The following is a 23,759-nucleotide window of genomic DNA, read 5'->3' on the forward strand; positions in this document are numbered from 1 at the left end:
CCACACATCTGCTAGGCAAAAGCTATGCTCCTATGAATTACTGCAGCCACCAAGAGCTTAAGGTTCCTGGCCTACGGCTAGAATTCCAAATCACTCTTCTGGGGGCTCAGGTAAACTTGAAGCACTAGAGGGGTTTCTGAGAATAAGGATTTGTCCAGGTGATTTTCTTTTAATTGTGTTTTCCTTTCTTTTAGTAAGTAAGTAAGAAAGCCTGAAGGTGGACTTCTGCCTTTTAGCGGGAAACAGACTGGTTAGGCATGCATTAACCAACCTCAAGTAAGCCCCTTGGGAGAAACCCCTTGGGAAGGAACCTCAGGGACTGAGCTCCTGGTTGGAAGGAGGTGTAACTAGCTGCTTGCTTACAGGAATTTTAATTGCTAAAATTGCTAATTCAAGTCCTTAGGAAGAAGACTTGAATTCAGCTTTACTGGCTAAGGGCATAACTTTGGGGAAGATGTGGTCTAGAGACAGTTTGATGGGTTCTAAAAAAAAAAAAAAGCAAACGGATTTCAAAAATTATTACAGCAAATGACCAGAAACAGAAGAATAAGAAAAAACATCATTTGGGTGGCTGAGTGGTGAAAAAGTCACATAAATAAAACTGTTCAACAACAAAATTACCAAGTATTTCATATTTTGACAGGTTAAAGTTTTGAAATGGCGCTATTTTTTAGAAGGTACCCATTCATTTCTCCACGATTTTTGGCATTTCTAGACTGGGAAAGAGTCTCAAGACAAATAAAAAACTGCAATTAACACAGCCTAAAGAGCTGCAATCCCAGAATCCTTTTTTTCTTATCGATTGGATTCCTGTAGTGCCATCTCCTATTTATTCTGCAGCAAAAGTGCTGTATTGAGCAGTGGGATTTTAGAAAGCTTCTAATAAGCTCCTGGCTGCTGATGGAGGCCTAGGTCTCCGTCAGTCATCCGATCATTGTGAGCAGTACACGGGAAATAAGGGAAATAAGCACATTCACACAGACCTTCCATAGCTCCCAACTCACCCACTGCTTACCTCACTTCTCTTTGTGCATTTTGGCCTTTCTCACCTGGCCAGATAAAAGTTCATTCAATTTTCTCAAGGGCAAGACAATTCCAGAAAGGGATGCATTCTGATTGGAATGACAAGAAAAAGATCTAGGCTCTTCAGACGGTAATACTGCCCCTAGGTTGTGAATCTCACAAAGACCATAAGGGAGCAATTGCTAGATTACCTCTGAGTGTGCATACTCAGGCAAGAGTAATTAATTTCCTCTCTGAAAAAAACTGCACTCTGTGGAGAACGCGCATAAATTACATGAGCAGTTCAGACAGGTGATTCTGTTGCTGAATTTGGCACAGTCAATAACAGCTAATGCTTGTTAATGGATGATCCGCCCTTATCCAGGGAAGAAAAGGGTCCAGGAAAGACCCAGTTTGCATTAATACATAAAACAAACCATGTCTCTGAAATGCTGTCATTAGAGAAATTTAACCACATATGTGATCCACAGATACTAACAAATAGCAGGAAATGTATGAACATCTTGGGGAAAAAAGCTTTTAGATTCTTTATTTAAAAAAACATCAGTGAAAACAGTAATAAGGATTAAAAGACAATACTTAACAAGAAAGAGAGGGAAAATTATTCTTTTCTTGTCTCTCCCACATTTTCCACCTCCCTTCAATAAAAGATTCTCCATAATCCCAACATTGCTATTCTCTGCACAAAGAACCCTGAGAACAATTCGATATTGAGCAAGTGGAAAGGAGACACAATATCTCAGACCCCTTCTCTCCAGAGCATATGCAGGCAGAATAGCCATGGCTTCCAGAACATTCTCTTCACATTTTTCTCTCGTGAGTGGCAGCACTGAATGTTTACCAAAGGCTTTAAGAAAACAGAATCTCACCAAACAGCTGAGAAAAATATTTAACAACCAAGGCAACGCAATTGCAGTCAAATTTTCACCTCAAGATTCTCATCTTAGGTGTGGGAGGCAGAGAAGCCTCTCAACGCTCAGTCTGAACCTAGAATGAGGATGAAAAGGGTTGATTCTGCCAACAGCTGTCAACAAATCCATAGCTGTGAGCCTCGGGGTGACACTGCAGAGCTAGCTTCCCATCTGAATGTGCTTTAGGAACAGCACCACTATTTGGTTACGGCTGACTTGAGTTCCTGAGCAGCAACCTGCGGACAGGTGAAACACGGACATCCATACCCAAAACATGGAAAGGTCTGAACAGGACAGACCTCTCTCTTCAGTTATTTTTGTCAGGCAGCGGCATCATTTTCAACCACTCAAGGTGACAGCATGAGATGGATGCAACTAGTCCCCACGGTACAATTCTAAACAAATGTGTAAACTTGGGAGAAAATGAACCACATTTCTCGGAGTTAATACTCCCCCACCCCCCAACTTTTGCCCTGTCATCCGACCAATTTACAGTCTATAATCTAGACTTTTATGATTTATTTTTTCATTATGATTTGATTCTTACACAGTATTATTCCCTTTAGGGCAAAGACTTTCTGGGTGCAAAGAGATCAGACATAATTTCTTCAGTAAAGAAATGGATAACAAGGATCTGTGTATACATTCCATTCCCAGAAAGGTCCATTTCATTCTAGGTCAACTGAGCAGAGAACGAAAGTCATGGCATAAAATGGTAAAATTCCAGTTACGTTGTGCACAATAGGCACCCATTGTAAGCAACTGTTCAAAGCTGGAATGCATTACTTGATATGGGTGAAAGACAAAAACATCACAGAGGCTTTGAACACCTTACCTGGGCCATCTGCCTCTCCAGTTTTGATCGGGGAATATCATCAAAGTAGTTTTCATTTCTTCTCCTCCTTGCATCGCCCTGCATGATAATGTGAGGAACGTCTAGGGAGCCACCAGTGGTGTAAGTGCTTTGGCTAAGTGATGGAGACAACTGAGGAGGAGTGTGATTACCACTGGGTTCCTGAATGGAAATACATCATGAAATAAATACCATGCTCTTGTGGCTGACCTCTGGTTTCAAAACTGTGAAACACTGACAAGACACACTGCGGGGGTGGGGAGTCATTTCTGAATCAACTGCCAAGGAATCGATGACATTCCACCATTTTATTAATGGCACAATCAATACCTCCCCACTAAGCATTTCAGGTTGAAGGTTTACAGTATCACGAATCAGGCTCTGTTTTCTTGAGCCAGCACCATGGATGATCCCAGGAGAGAGGCACACATATGTTGGGCACCCCTGACACTATCACTTGTGTTTACAAGGGAAGGAACTGTGTCTCTACGTGGACAGAGGGGCCTCACCATGGTAGATGCCATGACAAGAAAGCTAAAGTGGGACCTCATGGGTGTTGATCCTCCATCAAAGAGTAGCCTGGTAATCCTTGCCAGGAAGAGGACACAGTATGGAAATGGCATGTCACACGCACAGACTGCAGAGCAATGCATGTAATGACAGAGGATGGGCTTCAATGGCAAAGAGAACTGGGGGAAACTGGTCAAGAAGTAAGATAAAGGGGGGAAGACAGCTGGGCTCTGATGTTTGCAAGTAAGTGGAGGATTGGATCGTGCCGATTCTCCAGGCTACTTCTCCCCAAGATGTTCTGGACCTCCTTTGATGGATTAAGGTCCTACACTTTTTCTTGGGAACCTCAGTCTTTGATTTGTCTGTTGTTTCCCTAGACCTCTTCCAGAGAGCCAGAGGGAGAAGTTCAGCAGAGGAAGGAAAGACAGTAGGGTAAGTAGCAGGGAATTACTCCTCGAAAGGGTCATTTTAGGATGGTCACACTGATGGTGCCTGTATCTTTCTCCTCTTTTGTGCAGCGAAACGAAGGCAAAACAATAATCCCTTCCTAGCCTCATTTTCCCCCAATTTATTTGAGGCTCTTCTTACTGAGGGAGAACTAGGTCCTCTTCTATCTTCACTACTCCCTAAGTCCTCACTAGCCTCCAAATATCCCAGTGTGTTCCAACTGCCCCAATCGTCAGTTTTCCTCATGGCCCTCCTGGAGCCAATTCTCTTGCATTTCCTGAAGGCTTTGTGTATTTTCTTCTCCTTTAAAACTGAATCAGCCTTAAAATCTTAACAGCTCCTCTCCTGCTCGATCCTCTGTGATGCTGACAGTAGTTACTGGTTGCTGAAGTCCACTGATAAGAGGCATTCGACTGCATTTCATCGCTGGCAGTGACGTCTAAGTACTACTTTTGTGTTCGTTTATTATCACTACCCTTTCTGACACCTGCAGAAAAGGAATCAGAAGCAAGCAAGTGCAGGACTCAATAAAGAGAACAGAGTTGGAACTCTCCAACTGGTCATGGCGATCCTGCCTTTATGGTAAATTTTTGAAACGTTTCTACAGGCCTCATGAACACCAGGGACCACTGGCTACTCCTCCCGCTGCCATTCTGCCTGGCAATCTTCTCTCTCTCTGTCTCCTTCCCTCTGCTCTTTCTTGCCTTCCTTCCTCTTCCACTTTATTTCTCTCTTCCTCCTAGTTTTTCTACCCCATAATTCTAAAAGACAGCTGAAATAGTTTACTAAATAAAGTTCTAGATTCTCTAGTCTTAATTTTTGAAGTGGGTAAAGCTGAAAAATTTTCACTTCTTAAAAAACAGAAGACCTTAAGGTTAACTTTAAATTGATCTTTTACTTAACTCTGGTCCTCATCGATTTTCTACCTGTGGGTTTGAGGAGTTTGACAGAAAACTCATTTCTTCTCTTGGTGTAGAGGGGTGTGTGGGATGCGGGGTAGCGGAGAGGTTCTCTAAAGGTGGTGGTTTTTCAGATGTTAATTTAAATCTCAAAAATATATATTTAACCAACCGAGAAAAACAAATCTTGTCGTAGAAAACACTATCAAAGGCGAGATAGTTTTTTATACAGGTGAGGTAGGCAATGGTAGACCCATTGCTTCAATCATTTTTATTTTATTGCACAAAGTAATATTCGAGGATAAGAGTGGAGGACAAAACAAGCATGCTGGGTACTTACCCTGAGGGTGATGGACCGAGGGGGCTTCTGTGGTGGATCGTCGTGCAGCCTGTCTCCTAGAGATGCCAAGATACGTTTCCTGTGGCCAATCAAATTGATTTTTAAAACCTGAAAAGACATATATTTGGGTTAAATATTTCACTTGAGAAAAATAATTTTTACGTGTCCTAAAAGATGAAGGAGCGGAAAGAGATTTGTGCAAAGTTACCTCTGCACCGGGAGAGACGTGGTGTGAAATCAGTGTGTCCCCTCGGATCCAGAGAGAGAGGAACAGAGCGGCAAGGCAGTGTGGGTAGGAAGAGAAAGCAGGGACAGTGCTGTCACTCAGGCTGCCCTAGGGTCTGACTCTCTACCGAGCAGCCACAGGACCCTTCCAAAGCAGAAGTCAAGCCTCGTCCCTCTAATAGCTTCCTACGGCTCAGAATAAAATCTGAGTCCTGAGCTGGCCTCAAGTTCCAACAAGGCTGCCTGCCCTCTGTCTTTCTCTGTGTCCCCTCCTCTCTCCCCTCCAGCCTTCTCTGTTCTTTGAACATTCCACACTCATCCTGGCCTTGGGGCCTCCACCCTTGTTTCTCCATCTGCCTGGAATGTTCCCCAGCAATTTTCAAATGACACCTTCTCATCCTTTTGGACGTTGCTTAAGTGTTGTCTGTCTTCTCACAAAGGCCCTTCCCATCTCCTCTTTAAAAGAACTGAGCCCTCACCCCGTCACACTCTACCCTGTGATCCTCTTCGTACCATCCTCTGAAATAACTTTATTTGCAGGGTTAGTGTTTGTGTAGCCCTCTCCCCCAGGTAAGCTTCCAGACAGCAGGTATATCTTTATCATTACTATTTCCCAAACACCTAAACCAATGTTTGAAATAGTGGGGGCTCAATGAATATTAAAGAATGAATGTTCACACAGATGAAAGTAGCAAAGTAGGATTAGAATCAAGTACTGCCTGACCAGAGTCTCCCCAGGGTGGGATTTTTGAGTCTGACAGGGCTGCAGAGGGCATAGTGTAGAAGAGATGACAAAGGAAACCAAGCCTTGCAGAGAGCCTCTGTTCTCAGCCCTTCCCAGAGCTTTACAAATGTTACTCTTTCCTTCATCCCAACATTCCTAACTGGAAGGTGTTCTTCTTGCTCTACAGAAGAGGAGACTGAGGTTCAGAGTGGTTAAGTAGCCCACCTAAGAGTCAGTATGCGGTGGCTCTGGGATGTGAATATGGTTTGCCTGACTCCAAAACTTGTTTTACGCCAAGGCAAACAGCAAAGTTTGGGCATATCTCCAAATATTACTGACTTTTTTAAAACAACAAATTATAAATCCATTCATAAGAAATATATTCACCTCTTTTCTGCACAAGTGTAGTACCAGGATAGAACAACCCTTGTTGGGTAACTAGTTCCCAAAGTAAATGACCCATTGTGAAAATGATTTTTTTAAAAAAATTTCTCTTTTCAAGTTTTAAGGGGTTGAAGCGGGCATTTCTGTGGCACTCATCCTGTGCTACCTTGAACTATTATTGGCCTATTTGTCAGTTAGCCTATTGGCCTTTCTGCCTAATCTGATTTCAATTTTAAACTAGCTTGATGCTCTATTCCTTTTATTTATTTTTTATTTTTTAATTTAAAAAATTTTTAATTTTTAATTTCTAATTTAATTTTTATTTTATATTGGAGTACAGCTGATTTACAATGTTGTGTTAGTTTCAGGTGTACAGCAAAGTGATTCAGTTATACATATATCCATTCTTTTTCAGATTCTTTTCCCATATAGGTTATTACAGAATATTGAGTAGAGTTCCCTGTGCTATACAGTAGGTCCCTGATGGTTATCTATTTTATATATAGTAGTGTGTATATGTTAATCCCAAACTCCTAATTTATCCCTAACCCCACGATGTTTCCCCTCTGATAACCATAAATTTGTTCTATTCCTTTTATACTCACTCTCTGACCCATGTCTGTCGAGGAAGGGGATAGTAAATGTTAATCAGCGTGTGTCTACCTGCACCACATCCCTCTGATTTTATAAACCTTCATCTTCCCAGGCTGATAAATCCTCTCATCTTTGCAGGTTGTTTTCATAAAGCAGTCCTTTTAGTCCACTCTCTCTGTACCTTCTCCTCCTGTATTCCAACTGCTTCAGGTCTGCTGAACACATTACTCACAACATTCCAGGTGTAAGTGAACCATGGCCTTACATTTGAGTGGGCTACTATTTCCTGCTTTTAATGCCCCTTTAAAAATGCCCTTTCTAAGCACTCCTGATTCTTGGCTGGCTTTTTAGCTGCAGTAGGAATAACTAGGCACAAAAATATACACTGACTGTAAAACCTCTTAATTTTGTTATAGCTGGTAGTTGAAAGCCCTTTAATCTTGGAAGGATGGTTTGAATGACTTCTCCCTACATTCCTTATCTTACAGTTGTCCATGCAGAAGCCCATCTGCCATCCTTCTGCCGACTCATGTAACCCTGCGTTATCTTTCTATATTCGTATTAGCCAGCTTGGCATTTCACTACCCAGAGGAGCTTAGTAGTTTTTGCAAATCTGGAATTTCACCATATACTCCTTTTTTCAGGTGATTTACAAATATGCTAAGTAAGTGTGGTCCCCGGGCTGAGTACTTGCAGGCAATACTGTTCATACAATCCAGAGAAATACCCTTATATTCTTTCATTGTTTCTTTTTTTTAAGCATCAAGATCAAAGAATTCCTCCATTTCAGAAAAATACAACATTAACCTTTTCAAGTGTATTCGCAGGTCTAACAACCACTACATTTTCTTATTCCCTTTGATTCTTATTCTCAATTACTTTGCCAAAGCTTCTATTAGATATAAATTGCTCCCAAAAAATCCCCACTGCCTTTCTCTCAGTAGGGAATTGAACCTGATGCTGATGGTGCTGCCTTGGGCCCCTAAAACCTGCTAAGAAATGTTTGGTTTTTTAAAAAGATATATATTTTTAAGATTTATTGTTTATTTATTTATTTATTATTTATTTTTGGCCGCGTCAGGTCTTAGTTGCGGCACGTGGGATCTTCGTTGAGGCATGCAGAATCTTTCGTTGCAGCGCGCAGGCTTCTCTCTAGTTGTGGTGTGTGGGTTTTCTCTTTTCTAGTTGTGGCGCGTGGGCTCCAGGGTGTGTGGGCCCTGTAGTTGTGGTGCACGGGTTGCAGAGCGCGTGGGCCCTGTAGTTTGCGGCATGCAGGCTCTCTAGTTGAGGCGCGCAAGCTCAGTAGCTGTGGCACGCGGGCTTAGTTGCCCTGTGGCATGTGGGAACCTAGTTCCCCGACCAGGGGTCGAACCCGCGTCCCCTGCATTGTAAGGGGGATTCTTTACCACTGGACCACCAGGGAAGTCCCAAGATATGTTTTTATAGCAATAAAGACACTCAAAATTATTTTGACAAACAACTGACACTAAATAACAAATAACTGTGATAAAATTGAGTTGGTGTAACTTCCATTGCTGCTTTTGGTTTACTCTCTGACAACTCAATTTTGGGCAAGTTACCTGACTCCTCTGATCCCAGTTTTCTTGCCTATAAAATGAGGAAGTTAATGCCAATCTCAAATGTTGTTGGAAAGATGAAGAGTGAAACGGTGAGAATAATCAGCACAGTGCCAGCACACAGAAGACACAATCTCACGGTGTGCTCATTCCAGCTAATGGTCTCTAAGGATGCAAGGAAATCTGACCTGGAAAAACAGGGACTTGGTCATTTTCATAAAGTTAATGATGTCAAACAAATATGCTGGTGCCTTGCATCATGAGATGTGGTTAACCTTGGAAAAACCCTCATTGAAGCGACGTGTACTGGTAGTAATGGGTCTGGTTTCTAGCTATTAGTTTAATATCAGACCTAATCTAAAAGAATGCATCCTATTCTCCCATCCCACCATTCAATCTCCAATAGGAGGTAAGCTGAGGCCCTCCTCCACACTAAGCTCCATTGCTGCCTCCTCCACACAACTAGCCTGAAGAGGGAAACAGACAGATGGGTGGACAGAATGAACAAATTAACACAGAGTGATGGTTCATGTCAAGAACGCCTGGGTAACTCTCCTTCTATATTAGAAATGATCCCTTTTTTTTTTTTAATTTATATTTTGGCTGTGTTGGGTTTTCGTTGCTGCACGCGGGCTTTCTCTGGTTGTAGTGAGCGGGGGCTCCTCTTCGTCGCGGTGCGTGGGCTTCTCATTGTGGTGGCTTCTCTTGTTGCGGAGCACGGGCTCTAGGCGTGTGGGCTTCAGTAGTTGTGGCACACAGGCTCAGTAGTTGTGGGTCGTGGGCTCTAGAGCGTAGGCTCAGTAGTTGTGGTGCACGGGCTTAGTTGCTCGCGGCATGTGGGATCTTCCCAGACCAGGGCTCGAACCCGTGTCCCCTACATTGGCAGGCAGATTCTTAACCACTGCGCCACCAGGGAAGTCCAGAAATGATCCCATATTACAGAAGATACTGATGATTACATTTATTGAACATCTGCTATGTTCCAGTTGTGCCAGAAACTGTTCCAAGTGTACTATATATGTGTAAATATCTCATTTGATTCTTATAATAACAGTATCATTCCCATTTTAGAGATACCAAACCTGAGACTTAGAAATACTGAGTAATCTGTTGAAGGTCTCACTGCTAACAGGTATCCTGGCTGGGATCTGCACCTGATTCTTAACCGGCTCTTTACCACTCACCACACTCTTCTTCTTGCTATCAACCTCTATACTGTTTGGTCTTAGCTACACTATTAGTTACACATTATGATGCTTCTTAAGATGGTGCTTTTTATTTTGAGTTATCATGTTCAAAACATTTATACTGGGTCTCGATCATCTGAAAACATTAAAATAACACAGTTTCAGTTTTGGACAAGGCTCACGGCAGGGTTAAAGCTTCAAGCCAAAAGAGCTCAGGTGGGTGTACCTTACAGAATTCCTTGTGAAATGCATATATACACAAAGGACAAGAAGTCCTCATGAACCTAAGATTCAATCCAAGTTGACTAATATTAGAGAGGTAGGGAGGGTGACATTTGGCTTCAGAAAACTCCAAAGTTGACAGTAAGAAATCCAATTGGCAAAACAACAGAGAGACTATTCCAAAGAAAGACAGTCATTATGGAAAAGTTAAGTCCAAAGGCAGCTGGGTTTGCCTTGAGTGAGAACAGCTTAACATCTGATCATCGTTGTAAGCAGATAGGGAAACAGTGAGATCCTCTCACCCCAGGCACCGTAATCCATGACCAGTCAGTCTGTAAACCTTCAGTTTTCAAAAAACCGGAGCAATGGTTACTGTGGTAGAAAGAATTCTGTATGGTTTTCATCACTGCTTGGGTGAAAAGTTAACTGCATGTAAAAGGAAGGAACCCCATCGGAGTAAAAGGTAAAGTAATGGTAACCTACTGAGGATTTAGCTATTCCAAGATATTGAGCCAATTCTGCTCAATTCAAAAAACAATATCGAACAAAGACATGAAAGGATGTTCAACATCACTAATCATTAGAGAAATGCAAATCAAAAGTACAATGAGGTATCATCTCACACTGGTCAGACTGGCCATCATCAATAAATCTACAAACAATAAATGCTGGAGAGGGTGTGGAGAAAAGGGAACCCTCTTGCACTGTTGGTGGGAATGTAAATTGATACAGCCACTATGGAGAACAGTATGGAGTTTTCTTAAAAAACTAAAAATAGAACTACCATAGGACCCAGCAATCCCACTACTGGGCATATACACTGAGAAAACCGTAATTCAAAAAGAGTCATGTACCCCAATGTTCATTGTAGCTCTATTTACAATAGCCAGGACATGGAAGCAACCTAAGTGTCCATTGACAGATGAATGGATAAAGAAGATGTGGCAAATACATACAATGGAATATTACTCAGCCATAAAAAGAAACGAAATTGAGTTATTTGTAGTGAGGTGGATGGACCTAGAGACTGTCATACAGAGTGAAGTAAGTCAGAAAGAGAAAAACAAATACTGTATGCTAACACATATATATGGAATCTAAAAAAAAAAAAAAAGGTTCTGAAGAACCCAGGGGCAGGACAGGAATAAAGATGCAGACTTAGAGAATGGACTTGAGGACACGGGAAGGGGGAAGGGTTAGCTGGGACGAAGTGAGAGAGTGGCATGGACTTATATATACTACCAAATGTGTGGGAAGTGGCCGCATAGCACAGGGAGATCAGCTTGGTGCTTTGTGACCACCTAGAGGGGTGGGAAAGGGAGGTTGGGAGGGAGACACAAGAGGGAGGAGATATGGGGCTACATGTATATGTATAGCTGATTCACTTTGTTATAAAGCAGAAACTAACACACCATTGTAAAGCAATTATACTCCAATAAAGATGTTAAAACAAACAAACTAAAAAACCAACATCAAGTTTCTGCCACAAATTATTTGGTGGATTTGAAGAGGAAACACAGAGAAACTGGGCATAAAACACTACAGAGCCAAACCATTAACTAAGAATAAATTATTTTACATATGAGGATAAGAAAGTGGTTCCAACTGCTGAGTTCCAATAGGTAAAAAATTAAAGTTACTGCATGTTTTCTTAATAGTTTTTATTACTATCATGAGAAATGTGGGTTAAAGGGAAGGAATGTTGTTGAAACAACACAGGCCTGCTGCATATTGGTATTCATTCATCAGAGTAGTAGCTGCCTCTGGGAATCTTCTCCAGTATCAATTAAAGAAGACAGCTTCAGAAACCCCTTGGCACACCCTGGCAATAGGAGAATAACTGTGATGAGTGACAATGCTATAATATTATGTCACTGTCATTTATGTTTCTGGGTTTAGCTGTGGGAATTCTGCTAGACAATATCATGACATTACCCTCACACTGAATAGGTCACATCAGAATATATGTCACAGCAAACTGGAAGTCAGGGTACCCAGACTTCTCTTTTTTTCCCTCTTTAAATTTAATGTGATATAAATTAAACATGTTTTTCTCTTTTTAAAAATTAATGTTTTGACTATAATAACAATACTGCTTTCCCATTATAGAGACAGGAAATACAGAAAAACAAATAAGAGGATGAGTTATCCTAGGCTCTTAGTGTTTAGGTACATTTTCTTTCATTTTGTCCCCATGATTATGTGTTGTGGTTGTCATACTGTAAGTACAATTTTCACCATAATTTTTTTTCACTCAGTATTAAACCTAAAGAACTTTCCTACTTATACTACCCTCAGCAGGCATTTAAAGTAACTCCATGTTACCATATTATTGCTTTTGAGAAGTATGTCATAATTCATTAACCACCCCCCTCACTGTTGGAAATGTAGCTTGTGCTTCTTTTCTCAATATCAAACATTCCACGTGCTTTAAAAATGCTATCATCCTACAACTTCCATTTTCGTTGCCATGTTTGCATAGACACAATATGAAAAACACCAGAGAACGCTGCAGGAATGCACGTGAGTCATGAAGAAGAGTCCTGTAGCGACAGTCTGTCTCCATGTTCCACATGAAATCTCAATCCGTTTATTGCCGGCTGGACCCAGTCCTCCAGGGAGAAATCACAAACCCAGGTAATGTTCCTCAGTGTCACATTTTGCATTTGTTATATTTTGGAGTTCAGATTTAGCTGACAGACGTGAAATGACACAGGTAGCTGGAATCCTCCAGAGACTACACGTGAGGCAGTGCTGAGCACACAGGTGACTCTGGTTATCACCGTGGGACTGCCTCCTTCTTATTTCTGGGGTTTTATTTAGGGAGGGATTTTTACTTTATTTTTGTTTAAATGGTATTTTGGATGAAACAGCTCCACGCTGCATGCGGAACCCCCCTTCCATTTTAAAAGGGTAGATTATTTCCCCCTTCCCTTTTCTAGATATTTGCCAAGTGAGGACAGCAGCTCCCATGCAAGTCTAGAGAGCTCATCTACCTTCAGAGGGGCCTCTTCTAACAAAACTCCAAGTGCTCTGAATGCCCAGAATGGAAGCTCAGATGGAAGTTTATCAGGTTTGTTCTCCTCTGCAGAACTAAAATCGCAATTAAATGTGAAAGCTTTCCCCCCTTCCTGGTAATAATTTCTAAACACTTTCCACTGAGAGCATCAAGGCAAAAGTGCCTGTGTGTCATTCAATTTCAACTCCCACAATTCCAGAAATCCTCATCTGAACTTGCATTCGATTTTTTTTTTTTTATATATATATATATATATTTTTTTTTTTAATTAATTAATTTATTTTTGGCTGTGTTGGGTCTTCATTTCTGTGCACGGGCTTTCTCTAGTTGTGGCAAGTGGGGGCCACTCCTCGTCGCGGTGCGCGGGCCTCCCACTGTCGCGGCCTCTCTTGTTGCGGAGCACAGGCTCCAGACGCGCAGGCTCAGCAATTGTGGCTCACGGGCCCAGTTGCTCCGCGGCACGCGGGATCCTCCCAGACCAGGGCTCGAACCCGCGTCCCCTGCATCGGCAGGCAGACTCCCAACCACTGCACCACCAGGGAAGCCCCGATTTTTGACTGTGACATTTTCTCTCTCATTTCTTGGTCTGTAATAATCCATGTCTGGAATGGTATGGTGGATAGAAGGACCTCTGGAGCAGACAGTCATGGCATTTTGTTCTTGCCCTGATTCTTCTTCTAGCTAAGTGATATTTAACATCTTTGAGGTGTGATATTGAAGGGCCAATAATAATCTTATTCAGCAAACATCTACTGGATGTCTTCCACATATAATGCAATTTGGGAGCACCAAAGAAGAAAAAAATTCAGTCCTCTAGGGCTCTCAATCCAGTAGGTGAAAAAATATTTTTTAAAATGTGGGTGTGTGTATATATTCTTGCATATTATCTATGCATGTATCCATCCACCCATCTACCTACCTACCTACTTATCATCCACCCATCCATCTAAATGTATATGTCTCCACAGCCTTCCAAGACTAAAAGGGATTTCTGTGGACTGAATGAGAATGGCTAGGAAGCTGCTCTGGAAATTATAAAGCACTGAATTAGGGCATTATTTCTCTTTTAAGTACAACAGAAACTTAAAACTTTCTTACCCTATCCTTGAATAATCCTATCAGCAAAATTTTGAATATTATCTTTGTTACTTAAATGTGCAATTATGGATACCTCTGGGTAGATTTAGATCAAGAACCATGCCTTTCACTTCTCCAGCCCTCTCTCCTATTAATCTAAAATGTCTTTAACTTCAACCAGACAAATCTCTTCCATGTCTTCAACCGTGCCATGTGCATCTTTTTGGCCCAAATATATAACACCTCTGCATACTCTAGAATGTCCCTGTCTTCTTTATCGTTAGAATGTTGCAAGGATGAAATTAAAATTCACCTAAAGCCTTCCTTGCTCACTTTTCTCTTTGAACTTCTATAGTATTTGTGGGCTGCCCTGTGCTGTTGACACTTGATATACAAGGGTGTGTAGTGCTAGGTCTCTTGTTATATGTCTGTGTCTTACCTGTTCAACCAGACTGTAAGCTCTGGGAAGTCAGCTACAGTGTCACTGTAACCTAGGGTCCCTCATGGCATCTAGCATGCAAGTATACCTTAAAGGAACATCCCTGAAATCTCAAATCTGATCCCTTTTGCAATGGACAACAAACGAAGTAGGGGAGATACCTCTGAAAGGCAAAGAGGAGAAGAAAGGAACAGCTATATCCTATTTCTTTTCCTTTCTACTCTCAATAGTTTTCTATTCCTTCTGAGTTTTAGCACCAAATTCCTTTACACAGTCTTGCCAAGGGTGATGCAAAACTCCCTTACCTCCCACCATCTGTAAGTCCTTCCCTATACCTCTAACACTTCAACTAAAAAATCAAAAACCTGTGACTAGATTTTCCAAATTTTCTTTCCTTCTGCTATTACTTTTTAGAGCAACTGCTACTAAAAAATCAGCAAATAACAGTTTGTATGACAGATGCCATCAAAACACAACTGTGTTGGAAATTGGAGACAATACAAATAAATGGAAAGATATCCCATGTTTGTGAACTGGAAGAATCAGTATTGTTAAAATGTCCATACTACCCAAAGCAATCTACAGATTTAATGCAATCCCTATCAAAATACCCATGACATTTTTCATGGAACTAGAACAAATAATCCTAAAATTTGTATGGACCACAAAAGACCCCGAATAGCCAAAGCAATCTTAAGAAAAAAGAACAAAGCTGGAAGTATCACATGCTCTGACTTCAGACTATACTACAAAGCTACAGTAATCAAAACAGTGTGGTACTGGCACAAAAAAAGACACATAGATCAATGGACCAGAACAGAGAGCCCAGAAATTAACCCATGCACATATGGTTAATTAATCTACTACAAAGGAGGCAAAAATATACAATGAGGAAAAGACAGTCTCTTCAATAAGTGGTGTTGGGAAAACTAGACAGCTAGATGTAAAAGAATGAAATTAGAACATTTTATACCATATATAGAAATAAACTTAAAATGGATTTATTTTATAAAAAATCTAAATGTAAGACCTGAAACCATAAAACTCCTCGAAGAAAACACAGGCAGTACAATTTTTGACATAGGTCTTAGTCATATTTTTTTGGATCTGTCTTCTTAGGCAGGGGAAGTAAAAGCAAAAATAAACAAATGGGACCTATCAAACTTAAAAGCTTTCACACAGTGAAGGAAATCATCAACAAAACAAAAAGGCAACCTACTGAATGGGAGAAGACATTTTCAAATGATATGTCTGATAAGGGGTTAATATCCAAAGTATGTAAAGAACTCATAAAACTCAATATCAAATAAACAAACAACCCGATTAAAAAAATGGGAAAAGGACCTGAATAGACATTTTCCCAAAGAAGACATACAGTTGGCCTACAGGCACATGAAAAGATGCTCAACATCACTAATCATCCGGGAAACACAAATCAAAACCATAATACAATACCATCTCACATATGTCAAAATGGCTGTAGTAAAAAAGACAAGAAATAACAAGTGTTGGTGAGGATGTGGAGAGAAGGGAACCCTGGGATACTGTCGGTGGGAATGCATATTGGTACAATCACTATGGAAAACAGTATGGAGGTTCCTCAAAAAATTAAAAATAAAACTACCATATGATCCAGCAATTCCACTCCTGGGTATATATCTGAAGAAAATGAAAACAATAATTCAAACAAGATATATGCACCCCAATGTTTGTAGGAGCATTATTTACAACAGCCAAGATATAAAAGCAACTTGTGTCCATCAACAGATAAATGGATAAAGAAGGTAAAATATGGTATATACATACAATGGAATATAACTCAGCCATAAAAAAAAGAATAAAATTTTGCCGTTTGCAACATGGATGAATCTGGAGGGTGTTATGCTTAGTGAAATAAGCTAGAGAATGACAAATGCTATATATTTTCACTTATATGTGGAATCTGAAAAATAAAACAAACAAATGAATATAGCAAAACAGAAACGGACTCACAGATACAGAGAACCAGTGGTTACCAAAGGGGAGAGAAGTGTGGGGGGAGGGTGAGGCAAGACAGGTGAAGGGGAATAAGAGGTACAAACTACAAGCTATAAAATAAATAAGTTACAAGGATGTAATGTACAGCACAGGGAATATAGCCAATAATTTATAATGACTATATGTGGAGTATAATCCATAAACATATCTAATCACTATGTTGTACACCTGAAACTAATGTAATATTGTAAGTCAACTATACTTTAATAAAAAACAAAACAAAACAAAACCCAAAACACAACTGTGTTAACCTATGGCAAGGAAAAGAGGTTCCAAGTTACACAGCTCCAGAGAGAGCAGAGGGCGGTGAGAAAGAGGGAGAGTGTGAGACGGGGGTGGAGGTGGGCTGGGGGTTGGGGATATGTGTGTTTTCTGATGTAGTCTGTCTCAGTAAACAGGAAATACTAATTACGAGGAAACAAGATAATCTCTGCATAGAAAGAAGAGACCTTAATGGTATAATTGCCTCTGAGCGTTTAAGGGTTTTGGAGGTAGAAAGCCTTCTTTTGTAATCAATGAGAATCTTAGGCTTATTTGCAAAGCTCTCTGAATTACCTCTTGATGAAAGTACTAATTTTCTGATTACATTTTCATATAAACATTGCTCCAGAAGATTTTTAAAAAAATACAAACCAACCAACCAACCAACCAACGAATCAGTTCTTAACTAATTTTCCTGTAAGTTACTCGTAAGTACAGCTTGCTGCAAATCGGGATTTCATAGAGAAATTTGGTTTGCTTTGCTGAATTGCAATTGAGCAATTGTTGGGATTATTGAAGGAAAAATTTGTTATGAAAGAAAATGGGGGGCTTCCCTGGTGGCGTAGTGGTTAAGAATCTGCCTGCCAATGCAGGGGACATGGATTTGAGGCCTAGTCCGGGAAGATCCCACATGCCATGGAGCAACTAAGCCCGTGCGCCACAACTACTGAGCCTGCGCTCTAGAGCCCATGAGCCACAACTACTGAGCCTGCATGCCACAACTACTGAAGCCCACGTGTCTAGAGCCTGTGCTCCGCAACAAGAGAAGCCACCACAATGAGAAGCCCGCGCACCACAATGAAGAGTAGCCCCCGCTCGCCACAACTAGAGAAAGCCCGCGCACAGCAACGAAGACCCAACACAGCCAAAAATAAATAAATAAATAAATAAATTTATTTTTAAAAAAAGGAAAGAAAATGGGAACTATGTGCTATATCCCACATCTGAAGTTATTCTTATAGATGTGATGATGGGCTAATAGCATTTGAAAGCTGCAATCCCTTTGTGGTATTATTAATACATAAAAATGCTCTGCATGTGAAGAAGTAGAAAGGCCACAATTTTGCTTATATTTTGCTAACCATGCACGATATTTACGGTTATTAAGGGTACTTTTCAACTTAGTTTTTTTCAGTTTTTGAGATCATAAAACTTATGGTCTATTATATTGTGTGCCCAATGTGCTCATTATTGTAAATGAAATTATGTTTAACAAAGTTCATTATTAACACACATCCATTTATTATAAATTAAACTGAAATACACAAAACACATGAATATAACATATTTGTAGAAGAGCTCTAAGACAAGTTGAATCTCAAGAGACAATCTTAGGTGAGGTCCTGGTTATTCAATTTTGGATTATAAATGGTTTCCTTTTCTGCTCTTTTACTGCTTCCTTTTTTCTGTTTAGCTACTTTAATGGCATGTAACACCCTCTATCATAGGGTAGGACAGTGAAAGGGACAATGAAGTCAAACCAGTCAATTCTGTTTCTTGTCAGCTGCTCTGATAAAAGAATTTGGCATGGGAGGAGGCAAAAATCTATCTAAAACTAGCTCAAATTAAGGTTTAAAAAATGCTTGCATGGATTTTACTTAGCCTACCTAGCTACTACTGCACTTTAGAACTGGGTGTTCACTGTATTTCAGTCCCTATATGGAGGGAAAAAGGATGTTAAGGGTTAAAAAAAAGTATTTCTAAGGAAAGCAGATGTTGTTGTTAGTCCCATGGACAGGCTCAAGATGAGAAAGCAGGATGGTAGTGAGAGAGAGATTTTTTTTATAATCCTTTTCTTCCATTGCTTTCCCCCACCCCCATCAGCTATCTCCTTATCATCTTTTTCTCCTGAAGAATCACATAACAGAATAAAATTGGAGTCACTATATACTCACTAGAATGGCTAAAACAGAAAAGGTTGACAATACCAAGTGGCGGTGAGGATGTGGAGAAACTGGAACCTTCATATTGCTAGTGGGAACGTGAAATGGTACCTCTACGCTTTGGAGAACTGCCAATATCTCACATTATGACTCAGTTTCTTATCATACAACCCAACAAGTACACTCCTAGTCAGCAACCCAAGAGAAATGGAGACATGTCCATACAAAGATTTATAAATGAATGTTTAGACAACATTATTAATAATAGCTAAAAACTGGAAAAAATCCAAATGTCTCATCAACTGGCAAATGGATGAGTAAAATCTAGTATATTCATGCTATGGAGTACTACTCAGAAATAAAAAAGAACAGGCTATAGATACATGCTACAGTATGCGTGAGTGTCAAAAACATTATGCTAAGTGAAAGAAGCCAGACACATAAGATTACATGTCGTATGATTCATTTTTTGATGTTTTTAGAAAATATAAAACTATATCTAGAGAAAGCAGATCAATGTTTGCCTAGGGTGGGAATGGGAGTGAGGACTGACTGCAAGGGCTGTGAGGGAATTTTTTATAGTGATGGAAATGTTCTAAAACCGAAGAGCATTGATGGGTGAACAACTGTATAAATTTACTAAAACTCACTGAACTGTATACTTAAAATGGGTAAGTTTTATGACCCATAATTATATCACAATAAAGCTGTTTAAAAAATGAATAATGCTGGGAGAAAGCCCTCAGTATTCAGTATTCAGCAAGTGTGGTGTAAATAGGCCATTCCTGAAGGCTATAATTCAGGTTGCTCCAGAGAGAAACCGCTGTCCTCTAGGAATGTACCATTTTCCACCTGGACTAAAGGATAAGCAACACTCGAACTGCAGGGTGTCCAGGATATTTCAAGGGAAATGTGACCCAGAGGGCAGCTTTGCTCTAGGTACCGAGTGCTGTTTAGCTACAGGCTAATGGGTGAGTAGGACATTTCTCTGTTACATGTCTACGGTAAATTAGGACCTATGGCTTTCAATATGTATATTTTAAGAGTCTTAATCTTCCTAGCGATGACACTTTGGTAAAAATGTTTATGCTTTTTAAGTGCTTGCAGCAAATGGTTTGTGAATGTTTGAAAAGAGAGAAGTGCTCACTAGGAGCTATGATGGGCCCTGTAGGGGTAGCAGGTGGTGATAATGAGATTCTCTCACACACTAGGGAATAAGGTTGCATTCTAAGCACTAAATTAATCACACCAACAGAATGAATGGAGACAGAATGACTTGGTTCAGAAAGAGCCAGTGGAATAGACCGGCAATTTGACTATTTTGTTTAGATACTGAAACCCAGCTGAACAAAGAAGGAATGTGTCAGGGTGGGGTGGGCATGGAAGCAAGGGTGGGGGGCAGATTCAAGCAGCAAAACAGCGGATAAAACACAATTAAAAAGCCTAGCCTTGGTAGTATTGTTGGGACAGAGAGTTTGAATCTGGAGAAAGAAAGCTCCTTGATCACTTAAAAGGCATTCTCTGCCATTGGGCAGAGGCTATTTCATCAGGTCTCCTATTGATCCAAACAAGATATCTCTCAAAATTCCCTTTCCTCCAATACCACTTGCACCAGGAGGCAATCAGAGAATCCGTTTTCTTGGTACCCAGATACCAGGAAACGAAGTGTGAAAGATGGAGGGCGGGGAGACTTTGACCACAGTTAGGGAGGCCTTCCCACCACACATTAACTGACTGCAAATCTTGTTGATACGCTGTTTTCGAGTCAACTAACTCAACACCGTGGAAGCACAAGATTCTATCAGACGAACATAGTGACTGAGAGCAGGGCCTGGTGTCAGGGTGACGTGGGTGTGAGCCTTGATTCTGGCACTTACTATATATGGCTTTGGGTCAATTATTTAGCCTCGCTCAGCTTCACCTAACTCATTCAAAATAATGGGGTTAAAAAAATAGTACTTACCTCTTAGTGTCGGCATTAAATGAGATATATGAAAAGCACCTAGCCCAGTGCCTGGCACAGGATGAGTCTCAATAAACGGTAAGTTCATTCAGTGTGTGATTTAGTCCAGTTTCTGAATCAGAAGGACTGAGCCCACCCCTGGAACTTGGTCACACATCAACGTCATGTCACAACTCGAAGCCCTCGGCAACTGGCCAGGCATTTTTTCTCCGGCAAGAACACCTGTGCCATCAGCCTCTCTTCAAACTTCAGTGGTCTCATTAAAAATAAGTTCTTGCTGTACTATATTAATTTCCTCTTTTTGACAGGGATATTAGTATGAGGTTGACAGACCAGGAGAATGCCATAGATATAGTGTCTTTGATTTCAATAAAGCACTTGATGAAGTCTTTCATTATCTGTAAGATGGTGGGCTCTATGAGAGAAAAATTAAGTGGATTCACAGCTGGTTGTACATCTATACCCAAGAGGCTTGATGAATGACTCTGTCACAGCCTGTAGGGGGGTACCACTGATTGAATGCCATAGGCCTCTGCCCCTGGATTCTGCTCTATTCAATATTTTTATTAATGGCATCAAAGTAGACCTAAGAGGGACGTTTATCAGATTTTTCAATGACATAAGGCTGTGAAAGATATTTAATACAGTAATAGGCCAATGCAAAATTCAAAATTCCCTCAACAGGCTGACAGGCCACGGTGACACCGAAAAGATGCAATTTAACATGGATAAATGTAATGTCCTACACTAAGGTTCCAAAAGAAATCAATTGTTCAAGTTCAAGATGGAGGAATATATGGCTTTGCCACAGCTCAGAGAAATATCTGAAGTTTTAGTTGAACACAAAAGAGGCTTTTTAGTGCCTCTTTTTAGGGGAAAGAACACACAAGACGACAGGTCAGAAGGGGAAAGGAATACACACATAATACAGATCAGCTCATTTACCTTACTGTTTCAGTCTTACAAGCTTGGTGATTACCTCCATTTTAGAAATGAACAGACTGAGGCTCAGGGACTTTAGGAACTTGCCAAAGTAGGTGACAAAGTCAGGAGTTGACTTCCAAAATTCGTGCTCTTTCTATTCATTGTATCCTGCAGCCATTTCTCTCTCAGAGGCGCTGTGAGGCTCAAGTGAGACAATTTTAAAAGAAGTACCTAGCATGGTGCCCGGCCCACATCTTCTGCTCAGAAGTTGTTGGTCTTTCCCCAGAGACTCATTTAGCTGTAAGGTTATGTGCTTATTTAAAAGACTGGTACTTTATTTACTACAGTATGAGCCCTGCAGTTTACTCTAAGTCTTTTCAAGTTTATCCATTAATATATCTACCACAGAAATGATTCTGTTAAGTTTTCTTATATTCCTTTTACTCTCTCACTATTATTCCAAAATCCTTCATGCCAGAAGGGGAAGCCCTGGCCAGGAAAAGGTAGTGGGAAATTTGAGGGCAATCTGAAATCTGTCAGTCAGTAATGATTCCTAGATAATAAAAACTTTTTTTTTAATTAAGGTAATTTTCAAGGGCTGCATTAGTGGTTCAGTGTTGCATATTTACATGAAAAAGCCTCAATCACCTTTAGATAATGGGGTGGTGTGTTAAGTAACCTTAGTATAGTGATATGCATATAGAATGTACAAAACTTTCACTTAATTCAATTGTTTAATTAGTGTATCTTATGGTTATATGACACTTTTTTCCCATTGTTGGAGTCTTTATTGGAATTTTTTCTAAATATATATACCTTATATATTATATTATACATAATGTGTTATATATATTATATTTGGCATTCTTCCTAAATATATATATTTAGTAATATAACATACATATAAATATAATATACAAAATACATAAGAATTCCAAATGTTATATAATATATATAATACATGTTCTTCCTAAACATACAATATATATAGCCTATATGTATTATATATGTAAATATTTAGGAAGAATTCTAAATATTATATATGATATATATTATACATAATATGTAATAATCTCTATATATCTAATATATATACATAAACAACTTTTGCTCCTCCCCTGCCTAAGTGCAGTTAACTGAAGGTCCTTAATTCTTTCCTTGATATCTGGAATATCACATAGTATCTGATTCATGCTGTGTGAAGACCATTTGTCACTGGGCCACAGTGCTGCTGCAGAGGGTGGCTGAGGAATGCACATTGGCCCCAGCAGCATCCCAGGTTTTTCTCTTTTTAATAAATACTTAGGAGCAGTTGTTTGTCACTGTCTCTTGCACCAAAAGCAAGGGCTGACAACATTAGCTATCTAAAAGTTCCAGTTAATGGAGGGTTTATTGTAAAAAAAAAATTATTTGAGGGAGAGGGGCGAGCTCCTTTTAATGTTCTCTCCTTCCTTCTCTTCGCCTAGGCCAGCCACGATTCACAAAGCTGGAGAATGGAGAGTCATTAAAAAGATGGAGCCATTAGCTGCTGACAGAGCTAGTCCTGTCCTCCCATCCTGGGGTGGAGAGGGATAGCCATGGTGAGTGAGCAGGTTGCCCTGTGCAGTGAATGAGATGAGGACCTCTGCTGTAAACTCTCTTATAAAGATATGCAAAGAGGGCTTCCCTGGTGGCGCAGTGGTTGAGAATCTGCCTGCCAATGCAGGGGACACGGGTTCGAGCCCTGGTCTGGGAAGATCCCACATGCCGCGGAGCAACTGGGCCCGTGAGCCACAACTACTGAGCCTGCGCGTCTGGAGCCTGTGCTCCGCAAGGAGAGGCCGCGATAGTGAGAGGCCCGTGCACCGCGATGAAGAGTGGCCCCCGCTTGCTGCAACTGGAGAAAGCCCTCGCACAGAAACGAAGACCCAACACAGCCAAAAATATAAATAAATAAATTAAAAAAAAAATCTTTAAAAAAAAAGATATGCAAACAAGTAATGTTTCTGGTGTTGAAGGATTCTTTGGGGGCCAGAGCACTTAATCTGTGATAAAAAGGGACCCGTCCTTCAGGTTTTTAAGGCTTATGAGCTGTGCCTTCTTTTTGGAATGGCCTTCACCTCTTCTCTATCTGGTGAACCTCTACTCATCTTTCAGTATGTCAAGACCAAGTTCAAATATTACTTTGTGAAAGATGAAACTTCTACCAACACCCCTGTCACCCATCCCCTACCACCTGTCATACTGTACTACAGCTAGGTGTTTGCGTGTTTCCTTCTCT

General features: G+C 40.5%; 1 protein-coding gene across 15 annotated transcripts in view; it reads right to left on the reverse strand.

Annotated features, from left to right (window-relative positions):
• Nucleotides 1-23,759, reverse strand: part of ANKS1B (ankyrin repeat and sterile alpha motif domain containing 1B) — a 1,169,527-nt gene that overhangs the window by 80,390 nt on the left and 1,065,378 nt on the right. For 9 of the 15 annotated variants that reach the window (XM_068562021.1, XM_068562020.1, XM_068562019.1 and 6 more), the window contains 2 exons: nucleotides 4,984-5,091; nucleotides 2,770-2,949 (listed from right to left, as the gene is read on the reverse strand). The exons of 3 other annotated variants lie outside the window; for them this stretch is intronic. In XM_068562021.1, coding sequence (XP_068418122.1) covers nucleotides 2,770-2,949; nucleotides 4,984-5,091 — 288 coding nt within the window. The remainder of the gene's footprint in view (nucleotides 1-2,769; nucleotides 2,950-4,983; nucleotides 5,092-23,759) is intronic. 3 more of the 15 variants (XM_068562028.1, XM_068562027.1, XM_068562026.1) reach the window with 1 other exon arrangement.

Source organism: Eschrichtius robustus, chromosome 13 (genome assembly GCF_028021215.1).
Source record: "Eschrichtius robustus isolate mEscRob2 chromosome 13, mEscRob2.pri, whole genome shotgun sequence".
In the NCBI taxonomy this organism is placed as follows: Eukaryota; Metazoa; Chordata; class Mammalia; order Artiodactyla; family Eschrichtiidae; genus Eschrichtius; species Eschrichtius robustus.